Source organism: Vipera ursinii (genome assembly GCF_947247035.1).
Source record: "Vipera ursinii genome assembly, chromosome: 3".
Classification (NCBI taxonomy): Eukaryota; Metazoa; Chordata; class Lepidosauria; order Squamata; family Viperidae; genus Vipera; species Vipera ursinii.
The window spans coordinates 17291363-17318373 of NC_139516.1; the positions used below are offsets into that span (position 1 = coordinate 17291363).

Here is a 27011-nt window from a genome sequence, read left to right on the forward strand (position 1 = left end):
ATGTAGATGGAAAACACATTAGATCAGAAAACCTCAAAACCAGGCAGCCTTGACTATGGGCTGAGGGAGAGAGGAAAATGTGTATCTTAAACAACAATTAGGACAGCATATTCAAGCTGAAATTAAAGAGTTGTGTCAATGTGCCCTTAAAAAATATTATGGAAAAACATGAATGAAAGGCATGCTAAGCCATTTTTTCCTTTAAAAATCCATGGATACTCCTAAATATTCTAAGGATGATACATCTGGAGCAAGGAGGACAAAGACCAAACTACCCCCAAGTCCTGCAGAAGTAAAATACTGGAAATGCTAATTTTCCTGTGTATCCTTCAAGAGAATTCAGCATTTGAACAAAGCTAATATCAACGGACGCAGTGGCTCAGTGGATTAGGACGCTGAGCTTGTCGATCAGAAGGTCAGCAGTTTGGCGGGTCGAATCCTGAGTGCCACATAACAGAGTGACCGCCTGTTACTCATCCCAGCTTCTGCCAACCTAGCAGTTCAAAAGCATGTAAAAATGCAAGTAGAAAAATAGGGACCATTACGGTGGGAAGGTAACAGCGTTCCGTGCACCTTTGGCATCTAGTCATGCTGGCCACATGACCACAGAGATGTCCTCGGACAAACGCTGGCTCTTCGGCTTTGAAACGGAGATGAGCACCTGCCCCTAGAGTCAGAAATGACTAGCACACATGTGCAGGGGAACCTTTACCTTTACCTAAAATCATAGGAGGGTCTGGAGTTGTTTCTGAACTTCTGAAAATATTTGGTGCAATAAACCTTAGTCTGAAAACATCCCTTCAACTTTCTGATAAGAAAATTGGGTACTTCATATTGGCTTTTTCGAAACTCAGATTACTTAGCACTGCACATTTAGAATTCTGATATGTATCATAGTGAAGAACATTTACTCTATCATCTGGGGAATTCTAACAGTTTCACAGTTGGGAGCAGGGGACTTCTCTCCATCCCCTGTTCTTTTGATAGTGCTGCATCATGACAAATTTTGCTGTATATGCCTATTTTTTTTTCAGCACCAAGAAAAACAGAAACGTAATTACAGAAAAACCAATCACATCTTTTTTTCTGCTTGCCTTCCAATCAGGCACTTCTGTCACCCAGAGGAAAAGGGGGGGGGGAATGTTGAGAACTTCCATTTTTATTTTTGTTTGAGATTCAGAAACCAATCCTTTTTCTAAACATGCCACAGCAGGAAAGTAGAGTAGAGTAAGGTCCCAATTTTACCACCTTTATTACCGCTATTGTTAAGTGAATCACATGATTGTCAAGTGAATCTGGCTTTCCTCTTTGACTTTGCTTGTCTGAAGCCAGCTAGGAAAGTCACATACTGTATGGTGATCCCTGCAACCATCATTAATATATGTTAATTGCCAAGTCCCCAAATTTTGATTATATGACTATGAAGATGCTGTGATGGTCTTAACTCTGAGGACCAGTTGTCACTTTATTCAGTGCTGTTGTAACTTCGAACAGTCACTAAACTAAGGGTTGTAAATCAAGGGCCATCGGTAATGATAAAACAAGGCTTAGAATGGAAAATCTGTTGCTTTCCAAATGTTATTGAACTACACCTGATAGCATACTTTTCTACTTGACCATGATGATTGGTGCTCCTACAAGCCGAAGTTTAGCAATTTTATTGCCCATTCCTGATTTTTGGCTAAAATATATTCATTCATCTGTACTTAATTGTTTCATTTGTCTCCCAGTACAGCCACTGTTATGGGAAATACACAGTCCATTCCAAAAGAATCTGAAGACCAAGATCCTGTTAGTGAAATATCATATTCACAGGTAAATTTTTGAGTAAACATTTGTGTATATTAGCCATACCCAATATGCTGTTTTCTAGATGTGTTGTGGAGCTCAGCTCCCAGAATTCCCAGCAGGCTTAGTCTTTGATTTCTAATATTTTTCAAAAACACTTGGCTCATACAGTATTTAAATAGTATTAAAATATGCACAACACTCTACATGTTTTGACATATAAATAACATGGATCTAACCTTTCTAGACCATAGTGTGTGTCTTTGGTGCTTTTCTTGGAGTTATTTGGCCTTCATGGAACCAGAGATTTGTCCAATACATTGATATCTTTCACTCTTTTACATGTTTCCCTGCATCTGATAAGACTTAGTTTTGGGGGAAACTGAAGGCTATATATGTTTCCTAGCTCAACAACTGATTTGGAATCTTCAAAGCAATATATATTATAAAAACTACAGGTTCATCCAAACTTTTTTTTAGGTTGAAAATTCAGAATGGTGACCTTCACTGCCATTCTTTTCAAGCTATCTTAGCACACTGTGGTGTATTATTTCCTGAAAAAAAAAGTTTCAGACTGATAAGTGGACTGTTTTTCTAGAGCTCACTCTATGTGAGATGGACAATATTCATATTAGGGGAGCAATGGGTGGAGCATGTAGGTTAGAGTGGATTCACTTTAATTCATTAATTTTTCTGGAAGAGAATCCATTATATGTAAACATGGCCAATTTTTCTTCATCAAAACATTTGAAAGATTGCTTCACAGCTTCAAATACTCCTGAAGAATATCTATCTATCTATCTATCTATCTATCTATCTATCTATCTATCTATCTATCTATCTATCTATCTATCTATCTATCTATCTATGATACACTGCAATGAGGCTTAGTAATAAGGTGCTTGAAAAACATTTGAAGAGTACAGTAAAGTGCTTAACAATAAAATGCAAAATGGTAGGCTCCAGCTATGGGTAAACAGAAGCTAGAAAGAGGTAATCATAAATCACAAAGTAACACCTAGAAATATCAGTTTCAAAAAAATCTCCTAATGACATCTGGATATATACTGGACTACCTCAGTATATTCATCCCAAATATTCTGAACATAACATTTCTAAGGGGACAAAAGGTGGGTAGTTTGGGGACCAAAAGTTAACATTTCATTTCTTTTCCCAACTGTCTCAAGGGAGCTGTTCTGAAAGGTTGCTTCCTTGGAGAAGAGACCAGTCTCTGAACCTGGAGATTAGATAGATAGATAGATAGATAGATAGATAGATAGATAGATAGATAGATAGATAGATAGATAGATAGATAGATAGATAGATAGATAGATAGATAGATAGCATCTATCATCTATCTGTCTGTTCTGTCTATCATTTCATGCAATCCTATTTTAACAGATAATCATTTTGATATTTTTGATTTACAATGGAGATATTTTGCAAAAACCTATGTAGGAGAATAAAAATGAGAGATTAATGGTACGTTCCTATACAAATCCAATCAGAACAGAATTGGCTAGATTTTATGAATTGGCTAGATTTACTCCCCAAAACACATTGTTTTGGAGAAATGAATCTGGAGAAGTGATCATTTCACAAATCTACAGTGTTTTGCGTCCAATGAACTGAATCCATTTTGCTCATTTTTTATCAGGTCACATTTTTTTCCAAAGCTGGTTCCAACTGAACTTCTGTTGACTGCTATACTGCATAAAACATTGCAAACATTCAGGACAAATTAGTAGTTCTGATGACCAAACTTTAGTTTTATGCTGCAGGTTTCCTCTGAACCTTCTGAAAGCCTTAAGAATGGACCTGTCATCATCCAACCGGCACAGACGGAGCTTTCTGCAAACAGTGACGCTGGTATGTTCTGGGCAAGGAAGCTTAGCATATCCACATCTTATATAATTGGGACCAGACTCTGTGGTAACTGAAAAGGGGAACAGTCAAGTGGCATTACGTCATAGTGTGAGTAGGAGATAGAGAAAGGAAGAGTGCATCATATAATGCAAGGATAGGTTTTCCATGACCCAATAAACTACATAACCTCTAGCACCTACAGAATAACAATAGAGTTTCTCAGAATAGGCAGGGGTTAATTTTCAGATCTTTCTCTTACAAGTTGAGGTATTCTAAGCAGCAGTATGGATGCCTTAGTCTTCAAGCGACTGTGCCCCTTAAAAACTGCCAACCATCCTCCAATTGCAATTTTTTAAAAAGAAACTTTGATTGGAATAGTATAGAAATAAAACAGGTAATATAGCTCTTGGCCATGTTTAAGTGTCCCTTATGCCCTGAAAACTCCCAAGAACCTCAAAAATATTCTAGGATGGAATTATTTATTCTTCTCTTCCTGGTAGTGTCCTGATATCACAAACTATAACCACTGCAATCTCCAGGACAGTATGGGTAGTCCTTGCCTTACAGCGATTGTTTTATTGACCATTTAAAGTTACAACAGCACTGAAAAAGTGACTTATGACTGTTTCTCACTCTTATGGCTGCTGCAACATCCCCATGGTCATGTGATCAGAAATTCAGCTGCTTGGCAACTAGCATGTATTTATGATGGTTGCGGTGTCCCGGGGTCATGTGATCCCCTTTGGTGACTTTCTGACCCGCAAAGTCAATGAGGAAGCCAGATTCACTTAACAACCATGTTACTAACTTAACAACTGCAGTGATTCACTTAACTGTAGCAAGAAAGGTCGTAAAATGGGGAAAAATTTGGTTAACAACTGTCTTGCTTAGCAACAGAAATTTTGAGCTCAGTTGAGGACTACCTGTATGACAAGTTCAACTGTATGGGCCAAAAAAAGTTTGCCCAGTATTTCAAGAAAATTTCTCCGAGGTGGCACTGCAGATCCTCTCTTCCCCTAGCAATATTGCTAACAGTTCCGGAAAGCACCCAGTGGAGAGCTACCTATGCAGACATAGAGATCTGGGTCAGTGTTTATTTTTGAAGTCTAGAAAGCTTGTGGGTTTAACCCACGCAATATTATAGGTGAAGGTTGTTTGGGCAGGTTGTAAAAGTCCATCAGTATGATAAATAATATATATTTTTATAAGAGACCCTTGTTAATGCAGATGTGATAAGCTTTTTATAGACTGGGAAGCTTAGGGGAATTCATGGAATCTTTACGTCACCCATGAATCGGACCTCTACAGAAGAAGCATGAAGTATGGTGAAAATAATTCAGTAAGGGAGCATGCCTAAGCTTGATAGCCGTAGTGCAAAACCAAAACTGGCTTGATTAAGGTTTCCAACAGGCAACCAGAGTCCATCCCACCAAAATATAATTCTCCTGTTCTGTCCTGCTTTAAAAATAAGACCCCAAACAAGTAGTAGTAGTGGTAGTTATCATCATCATACTTACTGACTTACTTTGGAGTCTTTCTAAAAAAATAATCCAAAGTTTCCTTCAACCTATTGGTGTCCTAAATTAGAATTATCATTATTAGCAAGCTTGTTTCGGTTGGTATCCTGTATCATCTTGACTGGAGGGTGTGATGACTCAGCAGTTACAGATGCTGAGCTTGTCAGCTGGAAAGCTAACAGTCCAGGTTCGAGACCCTAGTCCCTCACATTGGAGTGAGCTCCTGTTATTTACCCCAGCTTCTGCCCACCTAGCAGTTCAAAAGCATGCAAATGCAAGTAGATAAATAGGTACCACTGTGGTGGAAAGGTATAGTCATGCTGGCCACATGATAATGGAAATGTCTTCTGACAATGGTGGCTCCCTTGGCTAAGAAACAGAGATGTGCACTGCCCCCTAGAGTTAGAATTGACTAGATAGAGCAGGAATGTCAAACTGCCAACCCATGGGCCGGATGCATCACACCAAAACTGCACCCACCCCATTGCCGGCAATGAGGGAAAAGTCGTGATACGTCGTGCAACATCACGTGACATCGTGAGTTTGACATGCCTGGGATAGAGGAAACCTTCATCTTTAGCATCTGGATAGTAGCATATTGAGGGAGATTACATTAGAGCAACAGGCTCTAAAGGGATTTGAGTACATTTCACATGAATGAATTTTTTCTCTGTAAATTCTGAGCAATGTCTCACATCTGTCTAAGACCTAGGGCTGATGACTTTGGGCAGCTGCCAGATCTTTGGTATCTCAACAAGTTTTGTATTTAGCTCTATGCTCCCAAGTTGCATATGTCCAATGATCTCCAGGATGACATGGATCCCTTGGGAAATTTCCCAGGGTATCCTCAATCTAATACTGCTCCAAGCCTCTAAGCATTGTGAATTATTTAAAGAGCAGATGGCATTCTTTGATGTTGTGCAGAATGGAAGGCCAGGAATTTTTTTTCAAGTTGCAAGTAAAGTAGTTATGGTCATCTTCACTAGACGTTTCAGGAAAAAGATTCCACTCACCAATACAGCCTAAATTATTGCCACAAACAGATCTTTCTGGGATTATTTTACAAAGCCTACCACTGTCGTATGGAAAGTACTCTGTAGATCTTATAAATTCTTGCTCTTTGTATGTATGTATGTGTGTGCGCGCCCTGCATTATCACTTGTCTATTTTCTGTGTACAATGAAGGTGCAGTTTTGAGTACAAAAGGCTGATAGTCAATAGCAAATTTACATTGTGGGTGTTAGCTTGCATTAATCAATAGTTTGACTTGATTGACTCATTTGGAGTTGGCTCACCTCTTTTCCATGTGACATTGCAGGAAAGAGAAAAGATACATGCCTGTGCAAAAACAGGCTCCCATGCCCATCACCCCAGGGTAGAGTTAATCCTACAAACAAAGAATCATGGCTACTTTGTGCCATGGATTTTTTTAAAAGAAAATCTTAGAGTTTATGACATTGTATTTTAACTGCTGGAGATGAAAAAAAAAGGCTTGTGAGATAACTTACAACATGTGCCAGAACTAAGTTGGTAATGATGGTCCTCCACTTGGCGGGAGGTCTCATTTTTTTACTACCACACATCAAGTGGGAAAACTGAACTGCTCTGCTTATTTTTAGTGTTGAATTCTGTCTTGATACATAATGAGCTTTACCCTGGTCTGCTCAACTTTGTATACATCAAGCTGAGCCAGCCCTATCATATCTAGGAGATCAATAACTTGCTGGCTCTTTCTTATCTGTTGGAGCTACAAGAAAATGGTAAAACATGTCAAGTAATTGACAGACTCTGACAAGTGGAATGACCTAAAGTTGCTTAACCTGCTTTTAACTGAACAGGCCATCACATGTCCAACAGTTTGCAAACAGCTTCTCCAAAACTGTTAGCTTATTTATTGAACTGACTCCTGATTAGACAGATAAGCAGGAATTCTTTTTCAGTCCCCCATGCATATTAAATCTGAAGCATTTTTTTCAGATCTAGACTTTACTAAACAGCATTTAAAAAAGAAAAGAAAATGGGAAATAGGTGTCTAGGAGCTTATATCATAGATAAAGGGATTAGAATTTAGGAGCAAAAATGACTGAACATTTTCTTTCTTGCCCTTTCCTCCAAGCTGCACTAATTCAAATGTTCACAAGGCCAATATGTAAACAATCTGCCACAATTATTAATTAGTTTGCCTATTTTCAGTTTATGAAGTGTGCACAGCTCTTGATGTCTTAATACATTGCTAAAATTGGTCTTCAGCCATAGAAAAGAAAAAAAGGATTTGACAGATAGAAGATAGTCAAAAGCCATGAAAAGAATGACTAGGGGCGAGATGATAGCAGTGTTCCAATATCTTAAGAGGTTGCCACAAAGAAGAAGGGGGTCAACCTATTTTCCAAAGCACCTGAAGGCAGGACAAGAAGCAATGGATGGAAACTAATTAAGGAGAAAAGCAACCTAGAACCAAGGAAAAATTTCCTAACACTTAAAATAATTAGTCAGTGGAACAACTTGCCTCCAGAAATTGTGGGTGCTCCAAACACTGGAGATTTTTAAGAAAAGATTGGACAACCATTTGTCTGGAATGGTAAAGAGTTTCCTGCTTGTGCAGGGGGTTGGACTAGAAGACCTCCAAGGTCCCTTCCAACTCTGTTATTCAGTAATTTTATTATATTATTCTGCCCTGTTAACAATCCTATGACTTGCAGATCAAAATATAGCAATGTGATTAGTTCAAACTATACGAATTAGTGTTCCAACTCATCTTCAACCACATGAATCACTAGAAAGGGAGAGTTATTAATAGTTGTTGTTGTTTTCAAAAAATTTACCTGTCCTAGATAGGAATTTTTCACTTTTTATGGTCTGTTCAAGTTAGTCAGTTTCTCCTCAACCTTTTTCCTGTAATAAGGACAAATGTTTGAACCTCCAATAGGTGAAGTCTGGCATCTCTTCAAGCAGAACAAGCATTGTGCATAATTTGCAGATTATCATGAAGCTTCCTTTACTTGCTGTGCTATGTGGAATCAATTACAAACTCCTTGCCAAATTCCTCCACAAAGAGTTTTGCTCCCCTGTTTATTTGCTTGGAAAATGGAGACATTTTTATTCATCTGTGAAATCAGTAGCTACTTTTGATCACTTTTGCCTTTGTTCTACAACATAACACATTGCTTGTGCACGCCCAACGTATTACAGCCCATGCTCTTCCTCCTGAACATTTCTGCTAATAACTTTCAGAGGAGAGAGTTTTTACAGCAACTTGGCACTTCAAGTAATTCCATGTTTGTAAAAGCTGTCAAAGAAGACAAAGCTGGTTGTTATTAAGAGACAAAGTCTTGGTACTTTGTAAAATATTTTCTGTTGTGGAAGAGGCTTGCAGAAACATCTGTTTGAGTTATAAAGTGGAAAATGGATTGCAAGGCAAGGGTTAAATTAAAAGTGATAGGAACAGATGTGTATATTTTAGTCCTGGTTTGTATCAATCCTGCAGATTTTTAGAGAAAGGAACATACAAATGGTGTGTCTATGTGTGAGTACATTTCACTCCATAATTACTTCTTTGCTCTCAGTTTTTCTTCACCCTACATTGTGTTCCAATATCAGCCAGCAGTCAGACTAGGAAAATAAAAGTAACTGTGGAATTTATAACTCACAACCTTTTTGATCTTTAAATCAGACTGACTTTTCTATCCCCTCTTGTTTTTTATAGGAGGAATCAGATACAGATTTTCAATATGTTTAGCTTGGTGAGAATCATGTTTTAGCTTGACTTTCATTTTTGTGAAACATAGATAGCATTGATTTTGCTTTGGGTGTCCATACTTTTGGAAGGGGAGTTGATTGATTACATGCCAACAAGTTGTTAACCAGCTCTTAGCAGCCACATAGATAGATGTTTTCCCTGATGATCATTGCTTAACCTGATCCTTCAGCTCTTCTGATTGTGCATCCATTGCTACTTAAGTGAGTGTAAGTAGATTGTGAAGCAACCCTACAGTTTTCTTTGGATGCATGTTAAGATGTTTTCATGGCTGAATGCATAGATATGTTTGGAGCCTAATTTGAGATACAACTCTAAAAGCCAAGACGAACAACACTTTCAGATTCTTTCAAACATTCTGCCACTGACAGCCTGAGTAGTAGATTCTACACTAGCATTCATATAATATTGTAGGAAAGCACACATTATTGCAAACTCGTCTAAAATGTCTTGCATCTTGAATTTCAAGAAATACCACATTATGCCATGAAGTTAATTGCATAGTTATAAAGGAAATCTTTGCAGATCTGTGCAGGGGAATGCTGGGGGGGGGAAGTAAAGTGTATATGTGTGTGAAGATACAGGTAGTCCTCGACTTACAACAGCTCATTTAGTGACTGTTCAGAGTTACAACAGCACTGAAAAAAGTGACTTATGAGATTTTTCACATTTACAACTGTTGCAGCATCTTATGGTCATGTGATCAAAATTCAGACATTTGGCAACTGACTCATATTTATGACAGTTACAATATCCCAGGTCTTGTGGTCAACTTTTGCAAACTTCTGACAAGCAAAGTCAATGAGGAAGCCAGATTCACTTAACAACCGTGTTACTAACTTAACAACTGCAGTGATTCACTTAATAACTGTGGCAAGAAAGGTTGCAAAATGGGGCAAAGCTCACTTAACAAATGTCTCGCTTAGCAATAGAAATGATGGGCTCAATTGTGGTCATAAATCGAGGACTACTCGTATAATCTCTGGACATTGACTTTGGCATAGTCTAGGCTTCCCATCCTGCCTAAAACTTAAAATTTCAAAGATTATCTTTTTCAATGGAAATATCGTAAAGTACTAGTCTGTGGGAACATATTTACTTTCAAAACTGTCTTTGCACACCCCACATTACCAGGATAAGAAAACAAATAAGGTGGATTATTATTGTAGTCTAAAACTTTATTTGGCAATATGACTACTTCCCCGGGGGGGGGGGGGGAAGGCAAAGCTAACTCAGAAAGCCCGAGCTGGCCCTGGAACTTTAGAAAAAGCAGTTTTACCTTGTGGTAAATGGCTATTTTGTAACAGGCTGGACAGGTTCTTCCTCACCCCCATCCATTTTGTCTCAGCACCTACAACGGGCTGTCAGTGTTCCAATCATGCCTGTCAACTCCAAAGGTTGCTTTTCTGTTTCAGTTCAGTGTCAAAAGAAGATTTTTCTCTGATTGGAAAGAGGGACCAGACAGGGAAGCTACAGCACAGTGAAGGATGTGAGAGAGACCACAGCAGTAATAAATATATGTTTCAACACCCTACTTGATGTTGTGTATTCAGCAGAATATATTTAGTCAAAGGGTGTGGTAAGATTGACAATCTGCTTAAAATAACAGGCAGATCCAAATAATCTTGTCAAACTCATTTGTGTGACCAGTGAAGTTTCAACCTGCGGAATTACCGTCTTCGTTTGCTTTTTTATTACTGGAGTTACACTGATGCCCCTGGCAATCTGCACTGCTGAATGTCCTATTTTGTAGGTCCAGTTAATCACAAATCAATGCAGGGTTAAAATCTTCCTTGATTCTTCCAGGTCTATGGGGGGCATGCATGAGTAGTTTGCAAGTTCTGATGTAGCTCAAAGTAACTTTTCATCAAAGAACTCCTCAAAGTTCCCTCAAAAAAAAAACTTTCAGAAATTGTCAGGCATGTTCATCATCTCTGGTAGGCTCTGTGGAGTCACAAGAATCCAAAAGGCTTCTGGGGATTGAATATAACGGGCCACAAATATTAAGTGATCTGAAGACACTTAAAAAGCTCTTGAAGCAATTGGTAGCACTGCCATGGGGAGGATCAGAAGTTTTCAAACATCACCTTGGTGAGTTAGCCCTCCTGGCTGTCGTCTAATAAGAGGAATAGTACCTGTCATCAGTGGTGGGATTCAAATATGTGAACAACCAGTTCTCTGTGGGGATGCAACTTCCGGAAGTCTGTTCTGGGTCTGGGCAACAAAAAATCAGCTACTGGTTCTGCTGAACTGATGTGAACTGGCTGAATCCCATCACTGCCTGCCATCCTTTGGAGATTTTCACCATATTTACCAACAGAAATACTAGATGGAAAAATAAACTCATTTATTTCTTTTAACATATACTTATCTAATCTAAAGTATCCACCCTGTTATAAAGATGATTTCTTTGTAAAGAATTGAGTCTTCCTTTCAGATAAATATCAGGCACCTGATGGATCTGTTTGGTTTCAGAGGGAACTACGGAGACTAACCCTGTCTGTAGGTCTCAGATAGCTCCATGGTTTTCTGATGAATTCAGGAAAAGCATCATTGAAGGATGGTAAACAGTGAATCCAATTGAGCATGGGTGAAAAACTTTATTGAGGGGACTTCTGGTTTTGTGCATTAGCAACCGGTCATGGGCTTGCAGATTCTCCATATCCCCATGGCTAATCTCTCCCTGCCTGGGGACCCTAAATGGGTCTAAGTCACCCTGGAGAGGCGATGAAGAAAGATTGGTGCTCCAGCGATTCTGGAATGGTGGTGGCCATTCCGTTTGACTTGGGGAAAGCCTTCTAACCCGACAGGAGAAAGGCTGGCTGTATTGCATCGTCCAGCCCAAGCTACTGGCAACTGAAGTCCAAAAGCTTTAACCAGCACAACCGTCGATCTTCTCTTTTCTATTCTACATTTAATTTCCCCAAGATCCCCAAGAAGCAAAATACCTCCAAAAGGGAAAGAGGGGGATTTCTGCCCCACCCTTATACTAACAGAAGCAGCAAATTAATCTTTTTATGGAGGATCAAAATATATGGAAGTGAAATAAATATAAAACCTAAAATTTAAAACTTAAATCTGGATAAATCTAAAATTCTATGAATGGTTAAGACTCTCATTTTAAAGATAATTGTTCATTTTGGAAACTGAAAAACAAATAGTTGCTGACACTTAGTGGTAGATGAAGACTATGACAGTTATGACTTTAATATAAAACTTGGCAAGACCTGGGAAAAGCTAATTTGTGTTTGTGACCTTCAGAGTTTTAACAAACAACAGTTGTGACAAGTCATGCCACTGAAGTTCTATCTTAGTGTCTGGAAGATGTAGGAATCTGTATGAGGAAGAACAGGCTTTGATTCAACCCAAGCAAGACTAAGAATCTCTGTCTTTTGAGTTTCTCCAGCAACTGGGATTCTCCACCTTTGGTTTTAGTCAGAGAGTATAATCCAGGGGTCCTCTTGACTCCTACCAAATTAGCTATAGCTGTTGCACAAATTCATCTTGTATTCCAGTTGTGTCATTCGTAGATTCAGAGGCCTATTCACTGGCTCCCTATAAGCTTCCAAATGTAATTTATCTATCACTTACAAGTCTCTTCATGGTTGGATTATTAACAGGACTGTCTATCTGGCATGCTTCAAGTCCCTTCTATGAAACACCTTCACCTGGTGTAAGTTAGGTGGCATGCCTTCTCTGTTACAATACCTGCCCTATGGATCAATATTCACCCTAGGTTCAGATGGGCCTTTTTCTGATAAAACCTGGCTTTTCCCCTAGGTATTGGGCCAGAGCATGGGAGGAGCCAATGAAAAACTGAAAGACCTTGAATGGAATACACTGTGATTGATCCTCTTTATTCGGTTCTGGATATTTGCTTTGCTTTGTTTTGGGACTCTTTGTTTTATCTGTAAGCTACCTAGAGCTCCTTTTGAAAGTTTAAGGTTCATATCAAGCATACCGATAGAGAATAAAAGGATAGCTAGCATGAGAGAATAAATTTGTATAATGTTAAGGTACCAGATTAGAAACTGGGACACTGTGAGTTCTAGTTTTGCCTTAGACATGAAGCCAGCTGGGTGACCTTGATCCAATCATTCCTTCCAAGCCCTAAGAAGAAGGTGGCAATGGCAAATCACTTCTAAAATGTTGAAATCTTGCCAAGAAAACTGCAGGGACTAATTCAGGCAGTTACCAGGAGTCAATAATGACTTGAAGGAACTAAAAAGAAAGTAATAGAGCCAGTTTTGTCTAATCGTTTAGTCACCAGGCTAGAAAGTGGGAGGTCATGAGTTCAAATCCCACCTTAGTCATGAAAACTGGTTGAGGGACTTTGGGCCAGTCACTCTCACAGCCCAACCCCCTCAAGGGTTGTTGTTATGAGGAAAAGAGGAAGAGGAAGGAATATTGTATGTCCTCTGCCTTGAGTTATTTGTAAAAATAACAAAGGCAGGATATAAGCTAAGAAATAAAGAAGGAGGCAGGTAGTAGTAATTTTCCATATGAAAGCCGTTTGAAAAATACAGATCTACATTCTAATGGGTAGACAAGATCAATGGATTAGGGCAGTTTTGTAGATTTGCTTTAGAAACAGAAATAGAAACAGAGTCCAATATGAAGTAAATTTATTCATGACACACATCTTTTTTTCTGCCCTTTCTTTTCTGCTGAAAGTTTTGAATACTTACAGATAAACATAATTCATTTATTCTGGGTTTTCATCTATTACTGTACATTCAGTACTCTAGGATTTTTTTCATTCCCTTGTTTTATTATTCATGTTTGGCTAATGTTTCTGTACAGTAGTTGAGGAACACGCCTAAAAGCATTTTTTAAATTCTTCCTGCAAGTTGTGCAAGCTCTGATATCAACACACATTTATCTTTGTTTTTTCTTCACTTCACTGAGTGAACAGATATCACTTGCAAGCCAGAATCTGCTTTGCTGTATTGTACTGATTAATGAATTATCATGGTAAATCTTCTGAAGCATTGCTCCAGGATAAGGTATTTTTTTCTACAAAACAGTGATAGGATTAATTAATTAAATGTGACAGATGGATTGATTGAGAGTTATCTGAAATAATTCTTTTTTTATTTTGCTAACACAACAGAACTTCTTAATAGGTTGTGCTCCCTTATAATTTTTGCCATCTAAATATTCTTACTTGAGCCTCAGTCTCCTCCAAATATATTCCTATCACGAATCTATGAATTCCAATACTTCAACAATTCAGGCCCTGGGAGCTATAAAACTCCAAGATGAGATGCCATGATCAGAATTTCTAATGTAATCCTACCCCCTGGTACCAACAATCTTCCTTAAATCCAAGGACCAAAGTGGCCTCTAAGGGACACTTTCCAATTCCCAATAGGACAACATTCTCCAGTCCAGGTCCTTGATGTATAGGCCTACAACACCCATTATGCAGTATGACATAATAAAAAAACAATAGTTCAACTTCTAATGTGGGTATTAGGTTGCCGACTGTGATTGTTAGTGTCTGAGAGAAGGACCAAAGCCCATAGATTGGCAGATGTTTCCTTGATGAAAGACATTAAATATAAAGAAGTAAATATGAATATGAATCTGTACATTATTATTTTTTGAAACTGAATTACTGGACATTTTGGAGAAAAGCCACATCATTTCTATGGTTATCAATATTATTTTTTCAGAGAAAGTAGAAAAGTATGTTCTTTATTTTCAGACATGAACAATCACTCAAATGACCATTTGACAACGGTAATATTTAAGGATGCAAAACTTTCTGGTGTCTTGTTTAAAAAGAGTTCATGGGGGTGAAAGAAGAACTGGTAAAATATGGCTTTACATTAAAATGGACAGAAAACAGTAGGTAAAAGACAGTTCTTCAAAGTGAATGAACAAATTAACAGGTTGTTCAATTGTTGTTTTTCATTTCTAGAGTCTTCAGTGTTTTAGCAAGTAACTGACCTTGTGTTTTAGCCTGGAAACAGTACGATCAAATGTGGTTAGTTTATGAGTGGGAGAACCCCAGGAAGTTCCACAATTGTAGGCTACACTGGCAAATTGGAAGAATCCAATTGCAAGCAAATTCTGCATTGTTGCTTATCAAACTGCATGATTGTGTCAGTGTAAACACTAGAATAGGGGAATATGAAATTTATTTAGCTTTAGAAATAAATGATCCCTTCCCTTCTCTTCCCTTCCCTTCCTTTTATGACCTCAATTAGGACCAAAGCTTTCATCACTATGCAATATGGTCATTAAGTGAATCACAGCCAATTTTACAACCTTTTTTTTCCATGGTTGTTAAGTGAATCCAACTTCCCCCACTGACTTTGCTTGTCAGGTCACAAATGGCATTCACGTGATTCACGTAAATACATGCTAGTTGCCAAGCACTTGAATTTTATTGATGTGACTATAGAAATGCTACAATAATTGTAAATATGAGGACCGATTGTAAGTCACTTTTTCTGTATTGTTGTAACTTTGAATGGTCAAATAAATTGAGAACTCTGTATACAAGAAACCCTGCCAGTTCTCAAACAGACTGTCTTCTCAAATATTAACTAGCATCTGGCATTCAAACCAAGTTCTGCCTTTTTTACTGAGTTTTCCAGATTCTTATTTCTCATATAATGACAACTCCTGAAGATTCAACAAAGGGCTGTAATCTCACCTTTGCCATTTTGAAAAAAATATATCCTTAAAAAATTAGTAATAGCAGCCTTACTTTTACAGGGCCCAAACAGTTTTGAAATAGGGAAGGCTTTCAATTATTAATCTTTATTTGCTAATTTAATTTTCATTTTATCCTACAGCCCTATGTCATTAAAAAGGCAGGGCTTATAAACGGACCAATGACCACATGGTAAATTTGGGTAATTCAAATTCTTTGCTAGGCCAAACATCATACTTGGTAAGAGAACGAAACATGTACACTGTGTTTGTTTAGACCTTTCAGTTTACAGTCAGTCCATTAAACATGCAGGCAGCTACGATTAATAGTGCATCTTTCCTGTTGTGATGGAGAATTGCTGTTTTCTTGTTTGCACTTGTAGTGGATGCAAGAGTGAGTGTTGGCCTGGACAATGCAGCTGTTTCTTCCCAGAAAACAATGGAGATAAGCTCCAACTCCGAGGCCAGTGGAAATAATCTCGGGAAAGAAGCCAAACCTATCCCACCAGCTGCCAAATCTCGTTTTGCCTTTGCATTTTCACGGTCTGTACCAGGACGTACTGAAGCGCAGGCGACAAATTCACCCGTTGGATCAGCTCAACTTGATGTCAGCTCAGAGGCGGCTCAAGCAAACAAAGCATCGAGTGAAAACGGGGAGCTTTCAGTGGCAGCTGCGGCAGAGAAAGCGTCTGATAAAAACCTAAGTGAAGCATCTCATAGTGAAACTGAACTCTCAGCAACAGCTAAAGAGGAGAATGTCCCTTTACCGAAGTCCAAAGAGTTAACCTTTTTGGACAGACTCTTCAAATTGGAAAAAGGAAAACCTAAGAGCAGAGAACAGGAGCAAAATCAACAGGAGGTGACTGACAGCAGTCCAGGTGTAGGCCTCTCCTCAGAAGAACCTGCAGGATTACAAAGCACCTCAGATCATGAATCGCAGGGAAAGGTAAGTATAGAAATTGGAACTGGGTGGGATAATTAATACCAGAGAAGTCAGAAATAAAATTCAAAAATATCCTAACAGATGAATTGAGCTTAAAATAACAAAAAAGTAGAGACCAATGCAGATTTATTCATTTAGGAAACAGAAAAACACATGCCCAAGCCCAAGATTAGGAGGAAGAAGATTCCTAGCTTGGTTAAAAAAAATGCAAAACAGATCTTGTAGTTGATTACAAACTGAATATGAATCATTTGTGTAATATAGGAGCAGTAAAATCAAAGGCAGCTTTAAACTACATCAAGTGAAGGGTCATTTCCAAATCCCAGAAAGTAATGCTGCTAAGTTATTTTCTTGAGTACAGAGTCTAGTTCTGTGCATTGCAATTTAAGGATTTAGAAAAAACTAAAAAAAATGGTTCAAAGAAGAACAATGAAAATGATCAGAAGATGAGCAATTAAACTTTATGAGGAGAGATTGAAGGAACTGGGATTAAAAAATCTGTTGTCCATTGTCAAATAATGGATTTTTGCCATAGCAAGATAGTTCTCAATTATTATTTTTATTATTATAATTTTTAAATCTTCCTGACAGTAATAGCAATGCAACAGTGGAACCAGTTATTCAAGAGATGGCCTTCTTCCCTAGAGGCATTTAGACACAAACTGAATATCCATTTTATTCCTGATGACTTTTGTAAACAGTTCTTAGGAAAATCAAGATAGTTTCAGATTAATGAGGTGGAACAATGCTTGAGGGAGAGAAATAAATAAGACCAGCCTTGTCTATAGGCAGAGTGATTAGTTTGGTCATTTAAAAAAAAAATTAAAACATGGAATCCTAGCTGCTTCAATAAGATTTAGTGAGTTACAAAGAGGTTTTTTAAAAAATAAACATCCTGATTGCACCCCACTTTATACATAACAGCATAAACAATGTTGTAGAAGAAATGATTATCCTGTGAATTAAATATTCCTCATTTTACATGACTGCATTCATACATCATGATAAGAAAAAAATGTTAAAGCTAATGGTTTATAGCTGTAGATCATCAATTAGACAAAAAAGTGAGCCCAGCTGATAGTGGCTTGTTCAGCAAAGCATGACTTAGTACAATATATGAACCCAGTCTATGGTTCAGTACTTGTTCATTTTGTTGATTTCAATGGTAGGTTCCTATGATGAGGTGAAGATCCTAGGCTGATACTGGACACTGCAGGATATTCAGTCCCCTGTCCTTTGTCACTGAGACTGTACACTCTACAAACCTTATTCTCACAATGCCCAATTGCAGTTTCTACATCACTGAACTGTTTCCAAAATATCTTCACAAAATCCTAGCAGTATCATCAGCTTCATGATCCTTGCCTCTTCTTTTCTCATAACCAGTTCTTCTGCCTCTTGCAACTTCATTCATCTATTTTTTCCCCTCTCTCTCAATCTGGCTGAGATCACCTGTGACAAAAATGCATTCTTAAGAAACTGTCACAGAGTACAAATAAGCCTTCCTTGAAGTTAAGTTTTCAGTAGGAGAGGACTGCATCTTGAGATGCAGTGTTTCTCAACCTTGACAACTTGAAGATGGTGGACTTCAACTCCTAGAGCAAAGCTGGCTGGGGAATTCTGGGAGTTGAAGTCTGCCCATCTTCAAGTTGTCAAGGTTGAGAAACACTATGCTAAACATTCTGAAGCACTGAGAATACTTGTTTGTGCAAAGCTTGGAAAATATTACAAACTTTCATGCCTGGAAAGATTGCTACACAAGCCACAATAAGAGGAATGGGATCTTAAGCTTCTTATGTTGCATTTCTTATTTCAAAGCAGCAGGTTGTGTAGCATACACATGTTCAGATAGCCTGAAGTTGATCTTTCATGTAAAAAAGAAAAGAAAAAAAACTTTTAATATTTTTCCCAGCTGTATTTTGTTTGACTTTATATTCAGATAAAGAAGTCTGATGGAAAAGCCACACCTCTTATAATAAGGACTCCTTTGGCTGGGCAAGAACCCCCAATTTTTTAGACTGCATATTTGTACAGAAAGTCAAAATATTAGATAGAATTGTAATTGTCTGGATTTTGTTCTGGGCACTGGTCACTCTTTAAGTAAACTAAGGCTTATAGCTTCTGAGGAGAAAATCAATTATATTAATCACATTAAAGTTTTTTTTCCCCACATGCCAACAAACAAACAGGATCCCTGGAATGAGGAAAGGAAGGAGATGCTCCTATTTTAGGGCAGAGTCCTGGAGCTAGACAGATATTCTGTGTTTGGTTGAACCATGGCTTTCTTTCACAAAACTACATTCAGGAGGCTGCACAATTAAAACAAGGGCAGGATTCACTGCATGGATAGAGCAGTTACTATTCAGGCCAAGGTAAATGGTTTGCTTGAAATATTAGCCATAGCCATGTGAATGTGAATGGGGTCCTGGCAGAAGGGATCATTTTCATAAATCTCCTTGTCTGTATCTTCAAAGACTAGGAGTTGTACCAGGGCATATGCTGGGGGCAGGAGAGGATAAAACAGAATGGCAGCTGGGAGTGCATAATCAAAACCTGGCTCTTTTTTGCATGTGTCAGTGTTTGTTAAAAAAAAAAGAAAAAGGCTGGGTTTAAATTGTAAAGTTGTGGCCACCAACTTGACTTTTATTTGAAGGTACCCTTGATTTATGATTGTTCCCACCTTAGGATATTTATAAAGACCAATAAATTTCACTAACTAACTAACTAACTTACCCACTAACTAACTAGTGTACTTAGTATGCACAGAAAATTCAATATGTAAAAACAACTTTTTTGGTCAGTACAGATCTATAATGAAAAGGAGAGATTGATAATCCAAAAAAAGGACTTACTAATCATTTTTTATATCTCTTTCCATCTATCCCTCAATACAGATAGTCCTTGATTTACAACCGCAATTGAGCCCCAAATTTCAGTTGTTAAGTAAGACAGTTGCTAAGTGAGTTTTGTCCCATGGTACAATCTTTCTTGCTGCAGTTGTAAAGTGAATCACTGCAATTGTTCAGTTAGTAATACGGTCATTAAGTGAATCTGGCTTTTCCATTGACTTTGCTTGTCAGAAGGTCAGAAAATGTGATCACGTAATCCCAGAACAGTGCGACCATCATAAATGTGAGTCAGTTGCCAAACATCTGAAGTTGGATAATGTGACCATGGTAACTGTGAAAAATGGTCATAAGTCACTTTTTTCAATGCCATTCTAACTTCGGTCACTAAATGAACTGTTGTAAGTTGAGGACTACCTGTGTATCTCCAACGTTCTTCTGTCTATGCATTTCCCACTACTTCCAAGTTTAATCACTTTCCATTTCTAAAATGCACAATTAGGTATAACAATGAGCTTTTTCTGCTGTAGGCCTCGCCTTATGAAATAGTTGCCCCTCAGAGATTAGAATGGCCCTAACCCTGTTAGCTTTTTGCCAAGCTTTAAAAATTTGGTTACACACCCAGGCCTGGTTCTCTGAATGTGTTAAGGGCCCTGTTACATGGCTTTACTATTTGTTGATCAATCATCATGGCTGCTGTTTGTACTAATTATTGTATTTATTTATTGCACTTATGTAAATAAGTGCTCCTGCACCTTGGGGAACAGCATGAGGTGGCCTTTTTGGCAGGGATGGCATGAGGACTGAAGCTGAGACTTTTTCTTTGGTGGAGAAGCATGTGTGCAACACCATCAGAGTCAAGTTATGCATTTTCCACTGTTCCCAAAAGGTTCATCATCACTGATCCAGATTCAGCCATTTTTCTTCTCTCACACGTTTCTTTGTATGTCCAACATGGAACTATATATCAGTACGAAATTTTTCCAAAATTCCTACAAGTCTTGTTAGCTTTTCTTAAATCGGTTTTTAGTTCTTCGTCATATTTAGATTTTTCTTTCATCTGATATCCCCAATTGCTGGATTTAAACTCTTAATCGTTTCTAACCTACCTAAAGAACGAGGGAAGAAAAGTGTTCTATAGTAAGTAGGTAACTAGAATTACTGTTCAGATTTGAAAAGTGTCTATATGTGAAATTCCCAGCTCAGGAATTCATTTTACAAAATGTCTTCCTCCTGTGACTTTGTCTAGTCATCTGATCACCATCATGAAGATGAAATGGAAAAATGTCACTGGTAATATTTTTTTTAAAAAATTCCTATTCTGAAATGTTACAATGAAAAATGTAAAATCAGTTAGATTCCAAAATTATTTATTCATTTAAAATTTCTATACTGCCTATCTCACCTAAGTGACTATTAAACAATTAGATTGTTAAACTTGGTTAACCACCTAATTACTTAGATCAGGGTTGAGGAACTATGGCCCCTTTATGACTTATGGACTTCGACTCCCAGAATTCCTGAGCCTGCCATGCTGGCTCAGAAATTCTGGTAGTTGAAGTCCACAGGTCATAAAAGGGCCATAGGTCATAGATGGTAAAAATAAGTGTTTTATTTTAAAAATCTGTTATTCCAGGCTGAGACTTCTGGAGGCTGGATAATAATATAATTACCCTCTGATTATACCTGTCCTTTCCAGTAGAACAGTTATTCATCGAATTAACCGAATAAAAGGAATGTCATATTATTTTCCTTCTTGAAAAATTATAGGATATAATTCTGTGACTTTTGTGACAAAGGTTTAGTAACCAGTCAATTTTCTGTTAAACAAAATACGTAAATATAATAAACAAACTTAGATGAAAAGTCCAAATATTTAAATGATTATTTGAAGAATGCCTTTTGTTTAAATCTTTATCGAACTTTATTTGAAAATCATGAAAGTTTAGAATTCTCTCCTTCCACTGATGTATTATAGCCAGACTTTCCTCATTCCACCCCCCATATTACTGAGGACTAGTAACATATTTTGGGGAAGAAATGAGTGATAATACTAGGCTGCAGGTCATGTTACAAGTCATATAATTTCTATTAGAAAGTCATAAATCCTTTTTATAGTAGCTTGGCAAATGTTAATAAATACCTGTCCAATTTGCTTGCGCTTTCTGTAAAAGTATACATTTTCTACAGTTACCATCATCGTTTTTAATGCATGACGAATAACATTTCATGGAGATGAATATAAAGAGTTGTTGCTATGTACTGGCAACAACTCTTGATTCCTGAGATAACCTCTTTACTCTTGTATGGCATTTCTAAACTTTTTAAGATTCCCCCAAATGAATTATTTTTATGTTTAGTTAATGTTATTTTTATTGTTGTGAAGCTTCTATATTAGAGGGTTTAATTGTTTTATTTTAATTTATCTAAGCTATCAAGGTTCTTTTTGATTGTGACAAGATAGAATGTGATTAGATAGGAGACAGAGAGAGAAAGTTGTAGACCAACCGATTGACTGACTTTTATAGAAGCATTTAACTCCTTGCATGCTGACCTAAAAAGAAACACTATTTCTATTAGCTTTTCATAAAGTTAAAGGACTTTTGTTATACCATAACTCCATGCATGCAGCATTTCACATATAATAAGAATTTCTCTCCACTGCCCACTTCCATCCCACTGAACTGTATGTTCTCTTTGTAACAGTACGTGACCCATTTTTTTCTGGTAAAGGAAAGACATGTAGAAAAGGATCTCCACGGGGTAGAATAAGCTCCATAATATATTTCTGAATATCTTTCTAAATAGATTCATATTGTGGTTTGATAATGTCTCTCCCACCCAGCCAAGCACTGCATAAAGAATTGTATTGTATGAATGAAAAATGCAACTATCGAATAATCCATTGAATTATGTTTTCTATATAATAACAGGATTATTATATAAAATAGTATTTAAAAAGCCACCATTTTAAAAAAAAAAGTGCTATTGAAACAGCAAGTTACAAAACATGTGCACTCTACCCCCAAAACAACAGCTATTACATACGATCAATGCATTTATAAAGTGACTCCTAGTGGGTCCCTAAGAGAATTGCTAAAAACTAACAAAGCCAAACCCCAATACAATACTTTGAATCCTTCAAAAAGCACTAAAATGAAATATGGAGGGTTTAAAAGCTAAACACTATACATACACAGAAGAACCCGGGATAACATTCATGTTTTCAAAAGCATCCATGAGCTCACAGTTCAGACCGAGAGAGTACAATTACCTTTTTTTCTGGTTGAGGAATATTCCTTCCTAACTGCTTCCAACTTTCCAAAATATCACCCAGGAATTCTAAATAATATTTGTTTAATTTATTATAAAACAAGATCTGCACTATAACCAACCAGTGAAGTTATCTGACATTACTTGATCCCCAGATTTATTTCTTTATTTATTTTTTAAAAAATAATTATTCCTTGCCCTCAAAAACCAGGTTAGCAGCAGCTGGTCTGCTCATAGTCACTAATTGAAAATTGCCATCAGTAATTAAACCAGCTGCCCTGACTGGTCTGTTTTTTTTGACAGCAAGCAAAATCTGCTTTCAACGGCATCTCAGCAGACACAGTGATGTCACTGTGCAAGCAACACTGCAGTGAAATCATGATGCAGGCATGCAGAAGAAGATGGCGGGGCTTGTCAAGCTTGGCTGGGGACATTTTTGCCCAGAGCGCCATTATGACTTGTAAGCCCTAGGCATGTTTGCCTTTGTGGGCCCCTCCGTCTATAAACATAACTGAATTAAAAAAATATATGTCATATGATTGTCAATATATTGTTCATCTATATGAGGAATGATAAATAATTTATGTATCATTTGTTGTTGACAAGTATGTTGTCAGTGACAAAATGTTGGCATTTACACTGTGCCCATAGATTACAAATAAAATCATCCATTAAAAGAAATTTTTATCTGTTCCATTTTTTTTAAATAAATAAATAAATAAAACTTTTTGGTGAACCCTAGGCCACCCCGTTCCCTATCTTGACCTGAGAATATTTCAGTTTATTCCTTTAACCGTCTGTCTACCTTAGGCACGTCAAGAAAGGGTTTGGCCTAATTCTACCTTCCTGTGAAATTAGCTTGGAAGTTTACCAGCAGAATTTGATGGCTCCTTTGTAGTACTGTAGCTTTTTTAAGAAAGACTTTTGATTGTTAGGGATGTGAACTTGGATTAATTGAGAAATTTTGATTGCTTTTTTTAAAAAAAAATTCTCATGGTTGCATCCTTTTAGCGTCTGTTTTCCCTTCTCTGAATTAATAATATTTTAGCTGCTTGTTGTACGCTTATTGTGAGAGCCACTTTGTTGTAGTGGTGAAAGCATCAGGCTAGAAACAGGTCAGCTGAATGACAGACACTCTTTCTTGGCCCCTAGGAAGGAGCAATGGCAAACCACTTCTGAAAAACCTGGCAAGAATACAAGTTGTGCTTGAATTATGGCCACAATTCAGACCAAAATATCTATTGCCAAGCAGAATTTTGTTAAGTGAATTTTGCCCCATTTTATGACCATTCTGGCCACAGTTGTTAAGTGAATCTCTGCAGTTGTTCAGTTAGTAACATGGTTGTTAAGTGAATCTGGCTTCCTCATTAACTTTGCTTGTCGGAAGGTCACAAAAGATGATCACATGACCCTGAGACACTGCAACCATTATAAATGATGCCAGATGCCAAGCGTCTGAATTTTGATCACATGACTGTAAGATACTGCAGCCATTATAAATGTGAAAAATGGTCATTTTAACTTTGAATGGTCACTAAACAAATAATTGTAAGTTGACGACTAATTTGTACTGCAGGGATATGTCAGGACAATCTCTGAGAATAGAATAGAATAGAATAGAATAGAATAGAATAGAATAGAATAGAATACAATACAATACAATACAATACAATACAATACAATACAATACAATACAATACAATACAATACAATACAATACAATACAATACAATACAATACAATACAATACAATACAATACAACACAACTGGAAGGGACCTTGGAGGTCTTCTAGTCCAGTCCTCTGCTTGAGCAGGATAACCTATACCAATTCAGACAGGTGACTGTCTAGTCCAGGGGTCAGCAACCTGAAACAGTGAAAGAGCCACTCGGAACTGGTTCCCTCACAAAAGGAAAAACTGGGAGCCGCAAAAAAATGTGTGCGCATGCGCGTACATGCATGCATGTGCAGAACAGGGTTTGACTGAAGAGTGGAACCAAGGCGAGATATGCACCTACCCTGCATATTTGAATTGATTGGTTGAACCTTTTTAGTCCCGCTTTTTTTTGGGGGGGACTGCACATGGCAGAGGACTGGGAGCCGCGGGTTGCAGACCTGTGGTCTAGTCTCTTCTTAAAAACCTCCAGTGATTTAGCACCCATGATTTTTGAAGTCAAGGCATTCCACTGGTTAATTATCCTCATTGTTAGGAAGTTTCTCCTTAATTCCAGGTTGCTTCTCTCTTTGATCAGTTTCCAACCATTGTTTCTTGTCCTGCCCTCTGGTGCTTTGGAGAATAATTTGACCTCCTCTTCTTTGTAGCAGCCCCTCAAATACTGGAATGCAGCTATCGTGTCACTCCTATTACTTCCTTTCTTTAGTCTAGCCACACCCAAGTCCTGCAGCCATTCTTGAAAGATATGAAAGATAAAAAAATACTTTCATTGTATTTTTAAAATATTACTCTACATATTGTAATTCTTCTCCTTTACTAGTTTTCTTGATTTTTAACCAAAAAATTGGTGTACACATTTGTTAAAACCTATCTGAAGAATGTGCTCTGAATCTGGCCAGTTTTTAAAACTTTTAGAAACTTTTCTACAGTAATTTAGCACAGCAGAAAAACAGTCTGTGTAATCCTATGTTTTTGTCTCTTTGTGTATATGTGTGCTTGTGTAAGATAGAGAGTGTTATAACTACTAGACAATGATGCTGCTTTTATCATTTGTAAAATGTTGGCAAGTATGAAATTAATTAGGAATTGTTCAGCTTGTATACAACAAAAGAGAAGAGAGTAGGTGGGCAGAGAGCAGCTGTCAAAGCTGAACTTTTGTGAGTGTCCATTTCTGAGTATATTTTACTTTGTTCGGCTGTACAAAGTAGAAAAAAAACATGTTTATTTGCTTCAAATATCCATGGTATTGTTGAAAAGCAAGGTGGAATAAATGAGAAAGATGAGGTAGACACACAGAAACACACACACACACACACACAAGTATTCAAACACACATACACAGACCACTCATATTCTTGTTTACATATAGTTACTGTGTTACATTCAATTTCCTGAGAGAGGAAGACTACTATACAATACAAATACACTAACCAATTAGAAACTTTATTTTCTAATTATCTTTCTGTAAACCTGTTCTCAATTTGGGGTCTTGACAGAGCTAGAATACAGTTGAGCAATTTTTGTATGTGAAGCTATGCTTTCATTGATATTGCCTGAAATGGCACTTGTTGTAGGAGAAGGAATGCCAGAACCCTGAGGCGGATACCTAATATAGACACTGAAAATCCAAGGAGAGGAGCTGCTCGGACATCACCCCTGAATTGTATCAGAAGAGGAATGGGAGGGAAGAAAGGAGAGGAGAGAGGGAAGAGAGTAGAGGAGGGGGAAGGAAGTAGGAAGGTTGGAGGGAAAGAGGAGGAGAGGTGGGGAGAAACGGGAGGGGAGTGGTGAGGAAAAGAGGAGAGGAGAGGAAGAAGAGGGAAGTAGGAAAGAGAGGAGAAAGGGAGAAAGAAGGTAGAGAAGAAAGAGAGAGAAGGAGGGTGGATACAGTGAAAGGGGAAATGGACGAGCAGCACCCAAACTTACGTGTATGTATTTATGTATGGTTATATATAATACCGAGGGACGCGGTGGCTCAGTGGGTTAGGATGCTGAGCTTGTCGATCAGAAGGTCGGCAGTTTGGCGGTTTGAATCCCGAGTGCCGCGTAACAGAGTGAGCGCCTGTTACTCGTCTCAGCTTCTGCCCACCTAGCAGTTCGAAAGCACGTAAAAATGCGAGTAGAAAAATAGGGACCACTACAGTGGGAAGGTAACAGCGTTCCGTGCGCCTTTGGCGTCTAGTCATGCCGGCCACATGACCATGGAGATGTCCTCGGATAAGCGCTGGCTCTTCGGCTTTGAAACGGAGATGAGCACCGGCCCCTAGAGTCGGAAACGACTAGCACGCATGTGCGGGGGAACCTTTACCTTTACCTTTATATATAATACCTGCAGCATTACTGATATAACAAATGTTAAATACTTGAAAAAATGTTTATATTTCATTGGTTAGTTTGTGGGATATTAAAGGAACTGTGAAAAATAAAACAAATAAATTAAATTTTAAAAAAGAAGAAGGAATGGCCTAGTATCCCTTATAGCCACAAGCGTGACCTTGAGTGCTCTTGACTCTTATCTAAACAGGTGTTGAGAAGATTCCTGTGCATTGGCTTGCAGTAAGAAATCCATTTAATTGCACTTTACATGTAACTCTGGTCTTTCACGCCTGACACTTGCCTTGTTTTCAGCCATATCATAACTGATTCATATTCAGCTTGGGTATAGCTGCAGTTATAAGGGACA

At 37.8% G+C, this 27011-nt stretch overlaps 1 protein-coding gene across 1 annotated transcript in view; it reads left to right on the forward strand.

Moving 5' to 3' along the window:
• Window positions 1-1743: 1743 nt before the first annotated feature.
• BCAS1 (brain enriched myelin associated protein 1) overlaps window positions 1744-27011 on the forward strand; it is a gene marked incomplete at both ends in the record, with an annotated part of 49303 nt that continues 24035 nt past the window's right edge. Inside the window, 3 exons of the mRNA XM_083357426.1 lie at window positions 1744-1815; window positions 3570-3657; window positions 15975-16537. Coding sequence (XP_083213552.1) covers window positions 1744-1815; window positions 3570-3657; window positions 15975-16537 — 723 coding nt within the window. The remainder of the gene's footprint in view (window positions 1816-3569; window positions 3658-15974; window positions 16538-27011) is intronic.